The sequence below is a fragment of the Geospiza fortis genome, unplaced genomic scaffold (assembly GCF_000277835.1).
Source record: "Geospiza fortis unplaced genomic scaffold, GeoFor_1.0 scaffold55, whole genome shotgun sequence".
Lineage (NCBI taxonomy): Eukaryota > Metazoa > Chordata > Aves > Passeriformes > Thraupidae > Geospiza > Geospiza fortis.
Window position 1 is genome coordinate 9,119,184 of NW_005054308.1, and position 11,096 is coordinate 9,130,279.

The 11,096-nt window shown below is 61.8% G+C and overlaps 2 protein-coding genes across 2 annotated transcripts; one reads left to right on the forward strand and one right to left on the reverse strand.

Annotated features, from left to right (window-relative positions):
- The first annotated feature begins 825 nt into the window (after window positions 1-825).
- Window positions 826-5,807, forward strand: UNC5A (unc-5 netrin receptor A). Its single transcript, XM_005418790.3, is given in 16 exon segments — window positions 826-1,192; window positions 1,328-1,471; window positions 1,548-1,651; window positions 1,763-1,943; window positions 2,057-2,224; window positions 2,414-2,578; window positions 2,663-2,719; window positions 2,722-2,778; window positions 3,217-3,516; window positions 3,608-3,695; window positions 3,775-3,943; window positions 4,015-4,248; window positions 4,344-4,493; window positions 4,589-4,753; window positions 4,836-5,011; window positions 5,217-5,807. Coding segments are annotated over 16 exon segments (2,685 nt in total). The 3' UTR covers window positions 5,377-5,807.
- Window positions 5,808-5,870: 63 nt separating this feature from the next.
- Window positions 5,871-11,009, reverse strand: HK3 (hexokinase 3). Its single transcript, XM_031055221.1, has 18 exons — window positions 10,859-11,009; window positions 10,691-10,739; window positions 10,451-10,613; window positions 9,988-10,136; window positions 9,698-9,829; window positions 9,314-9,590; window positions 9,050-9,233; window positions 8,725-8,880; window positions 8,372-8,605; window positions 7,981-8,285; window positions 7,764-7,903; window positions 7,496-7,615; window positions 7,315-7,410; window positions 7,093-7,192; window positions 6,787-6,970; window positions 6,558-6,713; window positions 6,170-6,403; window positions 5,871-6,043 (listed from the first exon to the last, which is right to left on the reverse strand). The coding sequence occupies exons 1-18, from the start codon at window positions 10,966-10,968 to the stop codon at window positions 5,902-5,904; spliced, it is 2,931 nt and encodes a 976-aa protein (XP_030911081.1). The 5' UTR covers window positions 10,969-11,009; the 3' UTR covers window positions 5,871-5,901.
- Between the last annotated feature and the right edge of the window lie 87 nt (window positions 11,010-11,096).

Genomic DNA, 11,096 nt, shown 5'->3' on the forward strand with positions numbered 1-11,096 from the left:
CGGCCCGGCTCGGAGGGGCCTGAGCGGGCCGGGGGGAGCGGCAGGGCCTGGAGCCTCCCTGGGGGACTCAGGCAGGGCCCAGGGGACCCCCGTGTCGCTCGAGTTCCCGTCACGCAGGCGGCCGTGCCGGGCGGGAGCCAGCCGGGGTGGGCACAGGCTGGGGGGTCCCACGGGCACATGGGGAGTGGCTGGTGGTTGCCAAACGAAGGTACTTAATTACTGCGCATTCCGTCCCATTTAATTGCTTATTAAATCCTAACCAGCCAATTAGCAGCAGCAATTACAGCTTCATTCAGTGACACAATCGCTATTTTATCGTTTGTTAATCAAATGCTTATTTAGGGCCCTGGTTTATTAACTCTTTCCGCAGCAGGCACCGGCGGGGCGGGGGGAGAAGAGACACCTGGCCTTATCTGGGTTGGGGGATATGGATATCATGGGAATGTGCCATGTGTCCCCAGCACTGCTGTCCCCGTGGGGGCATGTGCGTCCAGCACTGAGCCATCCTCACCACCCTGGGGACAGCCAGCCCCCATGTGCCGTGTGAGTGTCAGTGGCACAGGATAGGACACACTGCTGTGCCACTCTGCTGTGTCACCACTACTTGCCCGGCATCCCTGTGCCACTCTGAGGTGCAGCAGGGCAGGATGTGGCCCCTGGTCAGTGCCTCACAGCGTGCTGGAGAAGGGGGTGGCAGGCGCCCCGGAGGCATGAGCAATGGCCCTTGTTGGTCACACTACATTTCCTTTTCATTAGTGCTAAGTGTGGACATGAGGGATCGGCAAGGGTTCAGTGGGCACAGCCACTGCGTGGCTGCTTTCCCTGATGGATGGCAGGGTGGGACAGGGCTGCCGCACTGCTGGCGGAAGGGACGGTGGGGAGGCACAGGGCTACTGGCATGTGGCTATGCCGGCGTGGCTGATGTCCCAGCCAGGGCAGGTGGAGGTGGCCGAGCCCCATCTCCCCACAGGTGCTCAGCAAAGCGCGACCGTGGCCAACCCGGCATCTGGCGCATCCTCGGACCTGCTGCCACACTTCCAGCTGGAGCCAGAGGATGTCTACATTGTGAAGAACAAGGCAGTGAGCCTGGCCTGCCGTGCCACCCCTGCCACGCAGATCTACTTCAAGTGCAATGGCGAGTGGGTGCACCAAGGTGACCACGTTACGCAGCACAGCACCGACCGCAGCACTGGTGAGCGCCAGCAGGAGCGGCGGTGCCGGCCCCCTGGGGAGCCACATGTGCCACTCTTGGCAGGGCTTGCCTGGGGCTGGGGCATTGGGGACAGCTCCTGGCATGCCAGTGTGACGTGCCACTGTCCGGTCCCAGGGCTGCCAGTGATGGAAGTGCGCATCGAGGTCACCCGTCAGCAAGTGGAGAAGATCTTTGGGCTGGAGGAGTACTGGTGCCAGTGCGTGGCCTGGAGCTCCTCTGGCACCACCAAAAGCCAGAAGGCCTTCGTGCGCATCGCCTGTGAGTGTCTGCAGGTGTCTAGACAGAGTGTGGGGCACCAGCCCCAGCCCCCCATCTCACCCCTGTGCCTCCCCAGATCTGCGCAAGAACTTCGAGCAGGAGCCGACAGCCAGGGAGGTCTCCATTGAGCAGGGCATCGTGCTGCCATGCCGCCCTCCCGAGGGCATCCCCCCTGCCGAGGTGGGTGCCTGCAGCTGGGCAGGACAGGATGTGGCTGGGGATACCCCTCACCCAGGGCAATCATGGATGTGATCCCAGGCAGACACCCAGTGACATCCCTGTGCCCTACAGGTGGAGTGGCTGCGCAACGAGGAGCTGGTGGACCCGGAGCTGGATGCCAACGTCTACGTGACACCAGAGCACAGCCTGGTGCTGCGTCAGGCACGCCTGGCCGACACCGCCAACTACACCTGCGTGGCCAAAAACATTGTGGCCCGTCGCCGCAGCGCCTCCGCTGCCATCACTGTCTACGGTATGGCCCCTCCACGCCAGTCCCCACCACGCTGCCCTGGTGTCACTCTCCCTGTCCTGTCCCTCCCTGCATCCCCTTAGCGACAGGGCGCTGACAGGTCCCTCTCCACCCAGTGAACGGCGGCTGGTCGACGTGGACGCAGTGGTCAGGCTGCAGCACCAGCTGTGGACGGGGCTGGCAGAAGCGGAGCCGGACGTGCACCAACCCCACACCCCTCAATGGGGGTGCTTTCTGTGAGGGCCAAAACGTGCAGAAAACCGCCTGCACCACCCTCTGCCCAGGTACCTGCCCTGCTCGGGGCACCGCCACCGCCCCGTCGTGCCGATGCTGCACTCCCCACTGCGCCCATTGCAGTCCCTGTCCCCACCTGATGTCTTGTCCTCCAATTCCCCTATGTGTCCGTCTCTGCCGGCCCCGGGGCAGGGAAGGGGTGGTGGCAGCAGGGCGCTGACCCCAGGCTGTGCCCGCAGTGGATGGCGCCTGGTCAGAGTGGAGCAAATGGTCAGAGTGTGGGGCCGAATGCACCCACTGGCGCAGCCGCGAGTGCTCGGAGCCAGCGCCGCGCAACGGAGGCCGGGATTGCCATGGCCCTGAGCTGGACACCCGTAACTGCACCTCTGAGCTCTGCACCCATGGTGAGCACGGCGGGGATGGCAGGGTTGTCCCCTGGGAGAGGGGACCGGGGGGTGACCATGTGTGCTGATGCCCTGCCCCCACAGCTGCCCCCGGCACAGAGGACGTAGCGCTGTACGTGGGGCTGGTGGCTGTGGCGGTGTGCATTCCTCCATCCTCACCGCCGGCTTCCAGCCCGTCAGCATCAAACCCAGCAAGGCTGGTGAGTGAGTGTTGCAGGGACAGTGCACCCACACTGGGTCATGGTGTCCCTCGGGCCTGCAGGTGGCCACGGACCTGCAGGTGGACATACCCTGCCAGGGGGTCTCTGGGCAGGGGCTGTCTGCTACAGGGCATCCCCTACAGGTGGGGGTCTGTGCCCTGTGGGCTCCCTGGTCTTGAGTTGATTCTTTGCCTTATGGGATATCCTGACCTAGGGACAGGAACTCTGCATCTTAGAGTCCCTGACTGTGGGGTCAGTGCTCTATGCCACTGAGGGTCAGATTCCTAGGGGTGGTGGCTGTGCCCTATGGGGTCCTCACTATGGGGCAGGGACTGTGTGCCCCATGCCCTCTCAAGCTGACTGTGCCTGTGTACTATTGCTGGAAACGCCCTGTTTCCTCCTTGCCCCGGCACCACAGTCGCTTGCTCTGTGCTGCAGACAACCCCAGCCTGCTCACCATCCAGCCAGACCTCAGCACCACCACCATGACCTACCAGGGCTCGCTCTGCCCACGCCAGGATGGCCCTGCCAAGCTCCAGCTGCCCAACGGGCACCTGCTGAGCCCGCTGGGTGCTGGACGGCACACGCTGCACCACAGCTCGCCCGCCGCCGAGGGTGCTGACTTCGTGGCCCGGCTCTCCACACAGAGCTACTTCCGCTCCCTGCCCCGCGGCACCAACAACATGGCCTATGGCACCTTCAACTTCCTGGGGGGGAGGCTCATGATCCCCAACACAGGTACAGCGGGGTGGGGGTTCCAGAGCACTGCCCAGGCCAGGCAGGGTCCTCATGGGGCTCACCCCCTGCCTGCACCCCAATTCCCACCCAGGGATCAGCCTGCTCATCCCACCCGACGCCATCCCACGGGGGAAGATCTATGAGGTCTACCTGACCCTGCACAAGCAGGAGGAGGTGAGGTAGGTGCTGGGGCTGCTGGGGCATGGGGCTGTTGGAGGGGGTTCTGTCCTGACTCACCTGCCCCCATCGCTGCCCCAGGCTGCCCCTAGCTGGCTGCCAGACGCTGCTGAGCCCCATTGTCAGCTGTGGCCCCCCTGGGGTTCTCCTCACCCGCCCCGCCATCCTGGCCATGGGGCACTGCGTGGAAGCCAGTGCTGAGAACTGGAGCATCCGGCTGAAGAAGCAGTCGTGCGAGGGCACATGGGAGGTGAGCAGGGGCGAGGGGTTTCAGGGATGGAGGAGGGACAGCCATGGCTGAGGTGCATCTCTGCCTGGTAGGATGTGCTGCAGCTGGGCGCTGAGCCGTGCACAGAGCTGTACTACTGCCAGCTGGAAGCGCAGGCTTGCTACGTGTTCACGGAGCAGCTGGGGCGCTTTGCCCTGGTCGGGGAGTCCCTCAGCATGGCAGCCTCCAAGCGCCTCAAGCTGGTCCTGTTTGCGCCGGCCGCCTGCCCCTCGCTCGAGTACAACATCCGTGTCTACTGCCTCAGTGACACCCAGGACGTCCTCAAGGTACTGGGGTCCCCAGCGTGCCCATCCCGGCTTGGAGCGAGAACTGCGCTCCTGGTGTGCAGCATCTCCTGCCTGACTGCTGCTTGTGCTGGCAGGAGGTGATCCAGCTGGAGAAGCAGCTGGGAGGGCAGCTGATCGGAGCCCCCCGGGTGCTGCACTTCAAGGACAGCTACCACAACCTGCGCCTCTCCATCCATGATATGCCCAGCTCCCTCTGGAAGAGCAAGCTCCTCGCCAGCTACCAGGTGAGGAGTCTGGCTGGTGTGTGGGGATGGGGATTGAGGTGTAGGGAGGTGTCCCTGCCACTCTGACACCCACCAGCTCTGTCAACCCACTGCAGGAGATCCCCTTCTACCACATCTGGAGCGGGTTGCAGCCCTTCCTGCACTGCACCTTCACCCTGGAGCGCCTGAGCACCAGCACCTGTGAGCTGGCCTGCAAGATCTGGGTCTGGCAGGTGGAGGGAGACGGGCAGAGCTTCACCGTCAACTTCAACATCGCCAAGGTGAGGGCAGGACTGGGCCACTCCTTGGGGGGCAGAGCATTTCTTCACATCCCCTTCCCTCCCTGCTCGTGCTCTTCCCTAGGACACAAGGTTTTCAGACTGGCTGGTCCCCGACGAGGTGGGCACCCCAGCTCTGGTGGGCCCCAGTGCCTTCAAGATCCCCTTCCTCATCCGCCAAAAGATCATCAGCAGCCTGGACCCACCAGGCACACGGGGAGCCGACTGGAGGACACTGGCACAAAAGCTCAACCTTGACAGGTAATGCAGACTGAGGGCAGTGCTGGGGATGGGGTGGTATGCTGGATGGGGGCAGGGGTTCTGGTCTCATCCTGCACCTATGGATGGATGCTGGAATGCTGTGGGATCCCGGGAGATGGCTGCTGAGCAAGGTGAGGCTAGCACCTTGATAATGGGATGTGGAGCCATCCCTGTGCCCTGACATGGTCCTTCTGTCCCCTTGCAGCCATCTCAGCTTCTTCGCCTCGAAGGCCAGCCCTACAGCCATGATCCTCAACTTGTGGGAAGCACGGCACTTCCCCAATGGCAACCTCTCCCAGCTGGCTGCCGCCGTGGCCGAGGTCGGCAAGCAGGACAGTGCCCTCTTCTCAGAGGCTGAGTGCTGAGCATGGCGGGTCCAAGGGGACCACCACCATGGGGCTAAGGGGGGCCCTGGCTGGCCCACCAGGCTCCTACTGCCCCACAGCACACGAGGAGGGCTACCTGGCCCCCTTGGGAGGGCAGGATGCCCCTGCCCCATGGCAGTCAGGCCCCTCCAGCACTGTGGCGTTGGGACTCAGCCCAGCCCTGGGGGTCCCAGAGCCCCACGGTGGGGGACTGGGGGGGCACGGGGTGTGCGTCGTGCGTGCGGTGCCGTCGTGGTGTCTGCGTGTGGGGCCAGGCGGCCCCAGGCCCCGTGCCGTGTTGTGTAAAGCCCGTTTTTTTAATTCTGTATTAAGTGCATTCAAGTATTTACACTTGGCCTTATGTACATAGCGGTGCCGCGGGCGGGGGGTCTGCCGGACGTGAATGTAAATAAATTCGATATATATTGCTACGTGGGGCTGTCCCCGGCCATGCCCTGCCCCACACCCCTCATGATCCCCCCAGAAGCTGGAGATGCAGACCAAAGAGCTTTATTGGAATGGTGACTATTCCATGGCGTTGGCAGCGCGATCGGCCACAGCTGCTACGAGCGCGGCCCCTTTCCCTGAGCCATCCTCTGATAGCATGAAGGTCACATTACACTTGGGTGCCAGGTCCTTCAGTGTCGTCTGGAGGTTGGTGGAAAAGCTAGGCAGGATGGAAGGGGAGGGTGAGGACTGATACTCCCACCCTATGCACACCATGCCTCCCACCACAGACCCCTTCATAGGGCAGGATCCCCCATGGGTGCCTGCCGCCCCTGGCCCCACTCACCATGGGTGCAGCTTGTACAAGGTGCCATCCACCCCAACAGTGACAGACAGTTGGTCCACGCCTCGGCTCTCCCTCATCTTCTCCACCACAGCAGCCAAGCCAGCAGCGCAGAGCTGGGCCGCGCGCAGGGACACGGTCTGGCACACCTCCTTCATCAGCACGCTGTCCTCAAAGCTGGCATCGAGCTCCAGTTCATTCAGGATGGCCCGGATCTGCCGTAGGGCCAGCCCATTGCTGTCCAGACCAATGCATTGTTAGCAGCAGAGTCCCCATCCCCATCAATGTCCCCATCACCCTGTCTGTGCCACATTGTGTAGCCTGGCTCCTCACCTGGTGTTCTGATACCCCCACCCTGGGTTCAGGGAACCCATAGGAACCCAACACTCACAGCTCGATGGTAGAGAGGAACTTGGTCTTGAAGATGTCCTTGGTCTGGAGTTTGGGGCAGGGTTTCCCTTGGAACAAGAGGTCTTTCTCTGTCATTACCAGCAGGATCTGGCGCACGATCTCACCCAGGTACATGCCGCTGATGAGCTTCTCAAACCTATCCAAGGCACAGCCTCAGCTAGGCACAGCCACCTGCTCCCACCCCCCTCTGCCCCAGGGCCCTCACCCACCTCTGCTTGCCTGGGTTGATGGTGGTTTCATCCACCACCTGGTCAAAGTGGGTGAAGAGATGGTCTAGGCAGCCGTTGTCCCCAAAGGCCCCCCACTCCATGTTGATGCACATGCGGCCCTGGTCCCCCTCCACAGTGCCCACGTTCTTCATCTCCTCCATGTAACAGGCATTGGTCCCCGTCCCTGCAGGCCCCATGCTGGTGTCACCCCCATAGCAGGTCTGGTAGAGGCATGTGGCCATGCCATGGGGGGTAGAGGGGTGGTGAGGAGATGGGGAACCTCCTGGATGCAGAGGTGCTCCTCACCCACAATGAGGCCGATTTCACATTTGGGGTCATCATAACCACAGGCCATCATGGTTCCCACCGTGTCGTTGACCAGAGCCACCACCTGCATCCCTAAGTGCTGCCAAATAGGAGATGGAAACACGTGGTCTAGTGGCATCCAGACACCTCCTGAGGCGGACACTGCCTGGATGCAGGTCCCCCTGCCCCAGGGACAGGGACAGGCCACCAGACATTCCCTACCCGTTTGCGCTTGGCAGCGTCCCGCAGCAGCTGGACAACGTCCTGTCCCACGCAGCCTGAGGCGCTGAAGCCTTTGGTCCAGGTCAGCAGCAATGCCTGCAACAGTGGCCGGATCAGGGGCCAGGGCAGCACACATCCTGGGGTCCTTCCCACCATCCTGGTGCTGGAGCCACCCCCTCACCTTATCCAGGCCCACTTGCTGGCAGGGGAAAGAGAAGGTGAAGCCAAGAGGCAGCATTTGTGCCACCAGGTTCTGCTTCGTCTGGAAGTCTATGATGCAGTCAATGATGTGGTCAAAGAGCTGTGGATAGTGAGCATGGTGAGCATGGTCTAGGGGGGGGCAACGCTGGGGGGGCCTCTCCCAGCCCCATCATGGCACCATGGAAAGCAAGTAGGAAGGCAATGCCCACACCCTCGCCCAGCCACTGGTCACAGGTCCTCAGCCTCACCTCCTCGCCACTGCCTTGCATGATGCCAACTGGGATGACGTAGATCTCGCTGGCCATGGTGATGCCTGCCTCTGTTATGCGCACCACCAGCACACGGAAATTGGTTCCCCCCAGGTCCAGCGCCAGGAAGTCACCTTTTTCTGCAGGGAGCCAGTACATTGCATTAGCAGGGCCACAGCCTCCTCAGCACCCCATTGCCAGTGCCCCTGTCCCTTACCAGTGCCATCAGGTGTGTGAGTAACATAGGTGGGCAGCATGCGGACAGAGGCACTGGGATTGGTCTCCTTACCCAGGCCCTTATCCATCTCCTCCCTCATCAGTGCCTGGACTTTCACCAGGTCATCGCGGCTGAGCCGTAGCGGGGCCAGCACCTCGTCCACTGCACGGCGCTGGGCTGCCAGGCGCAAAGCCACTGCTGTCACCATGGCTGCCCCCCGCCCAGAGCCATCTCTCGAGGCCAGGATGGTGGCCATGCACTCAGGGGCCAGTAGCCTTGACACACTCAGCACGATCTCCTCAAACCTGCCCAGGATGAAGGATAGCATGGGCTGGGTGTGAGGTATCCCACTGGGGTAGCACCCCACTGGGAGCCCTGTGTTCCTCATCACCTGGGGTAGCTTGTGAACAATTCTCCTTCCACCCCCACGTTGACCATCAGCGACTCCAAATCCCGGGTCTGGCACATGTAGCTGAGGATGGCAGCCAGCCCAGTGGCGTGGAGTGTGGCAGCACGCCCCACCACTGCCCGGCAGATCTGCTGCATCCGGCCGCAATCCCGCTCGCTGGGCTGTAGTCCCAGTGCGTCCAGAATCCTCTTAACTTCAGTTATGCTGTCCTCGTTGCTAGAAGGCAGATCACAGCCTTGCAGCAACCTGCAGGTTCACCAGCCTGCAGCCAGGAACACCCATCCATCACCCCCCATCCTCCCACCCCCGGCAGCTCCTGGTCCTCACACACTCACTTGACAATCTCCAGAAGATGCTGCATTGTGAACACTCCCTTCTCCTTCAGGATAGCAGCATCGGCCCCAGTGAACATAGCTTTCTCAGCAGTCAGGGCAATCAGCACGTGCCTGACAATCTCCCCCAGGTACAGGGTGCCCACCATCTTCTCAAACCTGTGTGAGTTTGAGCCCACATGGGAGTCAGTCGTGCCTCCCTAGCAGCACCCCTTGGCCCTTTAAGAGCACCCAGGAGCACTGCAGGAGAATGTGTGCTCCTCTTGGTGGGGCCTGACATGCTCAGGGATAGATGGGGAGCCTGTCCTTTCTGGGGGAGAAAGAGCACCTCTTTTCCCCAGGGTTGGAAGATTCCTCATCCACAGCTTGATCGTAGGGTGTGAAGAGGTCATTCAGGGCACCATCATCCCCAAAGCAGCCCCACTCAGTGTTGACACACATCCGCCCGCTGGTCTCGTCTGTTGTTTCCACCAGGTACGCCTCGGCCATGAAGCAACAGTTGGAGCCCTTGTCTGCAGGAGTGATGGGGCTGAGCACCAGCACGGCCCCCCCAGCACCCACCGCCATGGCACACGCCGTGCCCAGCTCTCACCTGCAACCATGCCGATCTCACAGGCTCTCCCCTCCATGCTGCAGGTCATCATGGTGCCCACAGTGTCATTCAGCAGGGCAACAACTTCCACCTGGCGGGACTGGCTAGGAGCAGATTGAGAAGATTTCCTGCTCTTAAACCAACCGCCTCCCCCACTGGCCTCCCCCTCCTTATCTGGCCTAGCCTGCTTATCGATGGCTGCCTGCAGCAGCTCCACCACGTCCTTCCCCACCACACCACTGCAGTTGAAGCCCTTGGACCAGGAGAGGAGTTCTGCCTGTGGAGAAAATGTGGTGGAGCCATTGACCTCTGGCACCAGGGCGGTTCCTCTCACCAGTGCTGCTGTGCTGTGGTCACAGCCTGGGACAGGGCTCTCCCCCTCACCTTGTTCAGCTGCGTCTGCTGGCAGGTGAAGGGGAACACAAAGCCCAAGGGGAGGTATTGCTCAGAGCTGGTGTCAGGGCTGGTGGTCTCGGCCAGGAACTGGGTCACACATTGTGCAATGAAGTCAAAGAGCTGCAAAGTCATGACTGGGAGTAAGGGTGGCTTGCCTTGCTCAGTACCCAGGCTGTGAAAGGCAGCCTTGAACTCCAACACCAGCCCGATGCCCTGCCGAGCCTCTGTGATGCTGGGCAGCCCAGCACCAGCCTCCCTTTGCCATGGCCTCCTCATACCGCTTCCCCCTCGCCCTGCGTGATGCCCTCTGGCAGGTCGTAGATCTTGTACATCATTTGGGGGCTCAAGTTTCCATCTCCGTAGAGGGTCACCAACAGGGTCCGAACCTGGCTCTGGCACAGCTCCACCACCAGAAAGTTGCCCTTCTCTATGGGGAAACAGAGACAGTGTCAGGCAGAGGCCATCCCTGTGGCAGATCTCCCAAAATCTGCTCCTTGCCCTGTCCCAGGGACAGTCACTGACCCATGGAGGAAGCTCCTGAGAGCCTGAGACTCTCAGAGGGGCCAAGGAAACAAGCTTCTGGCTACTGCCCCTGCACTGGGGAGTGGCAGAGAAGCTTATGGACCCCATAACTGATCCAAGAGTGGTTTACCCCTCCCCAGCATCCCCAGGGTCAACTCCAGTGAGGTGTGCAGGGCTGCCGGTAGCAGAACAGTTCATCCTCAGGCTGGGCTGCCTTACCAGTGCCGTTGGGAGTGGAACAGATGTAGGTGGGCAGCATCCGCACTTTGGCCTGTGCATGTGTCTGGCGGCTCAGCCCCTTGCACATGTCCTCTATCATGTGGCCCTTCATAACATGCAGCCTCTCCAGTGGGATGCTGAGTGTTCGCAGGGCTCGTTGTATCTGGGGATGGTGCATTAGGGCAGAGGTGCAAAGACTAAGGGCAGGGAACTTACAACTGGAGCAGGGATGGGCCTTACCGGTGTGCCGTGGGAACTATCACGGCGCTGGTTCAGATTGCCCGCTGACCTGCATGGAGGGAGGTGGCATGTCACCCACTGAGCTCTGGCCTGCAGGACAGGACAAATGCCTGCCCTTGCCCAGGCACACAGTGGGGCTGGGGGGCCTGTACCCAGCTCTTCTCCCACCTGCTGTCTATGTCCATGGCCATTGAGGGGTCCATATTGTCGTCCTTGTGCAGTACCTTCACACTGCCCCTGCGGTCGTGGAGGAGGAGGCTCTGCCCCATCACGGTCATAGGGCCGAGCGTGGGGGCGGAGGAAGCAGAGGGTCCCCACGACCTGCAAGAGGCCAGAGGCTGATGTTTCTCCCCTGCAACAGTCTGAGGGATCCGGGGAACCTGGCGGCCCCTCCCCGGCCCCACAG

What these genes read in the sequence shown, in the direction of transcription:
- HK3 (XM_031055221.1), bottom strand. Translation starts at nt 10,968, where the DNA reads ATGACCGTGATGGGGCAGAGCCTCCTCCTCCACGACCGCAGGGGCAGT. An exon ending in AGCAGACGCAGCTGAACAAG is followed by an intron (nt 9,591 to 9,697) that starts GTGAGGGGGAGA and finishes TTTTCTCCACAG; the next exon opens with GCAGAACTCCTCTCCTGGTC. An exon ending in TTGTACAAGCTGCACCCATG is followed by an intron (nt 6,044 to 6,169) that starts GTGAGTGGGGCC and finishes CATCCTGCCTAG; the next exon opens with CTTTTCCACCAACCTCCAGA.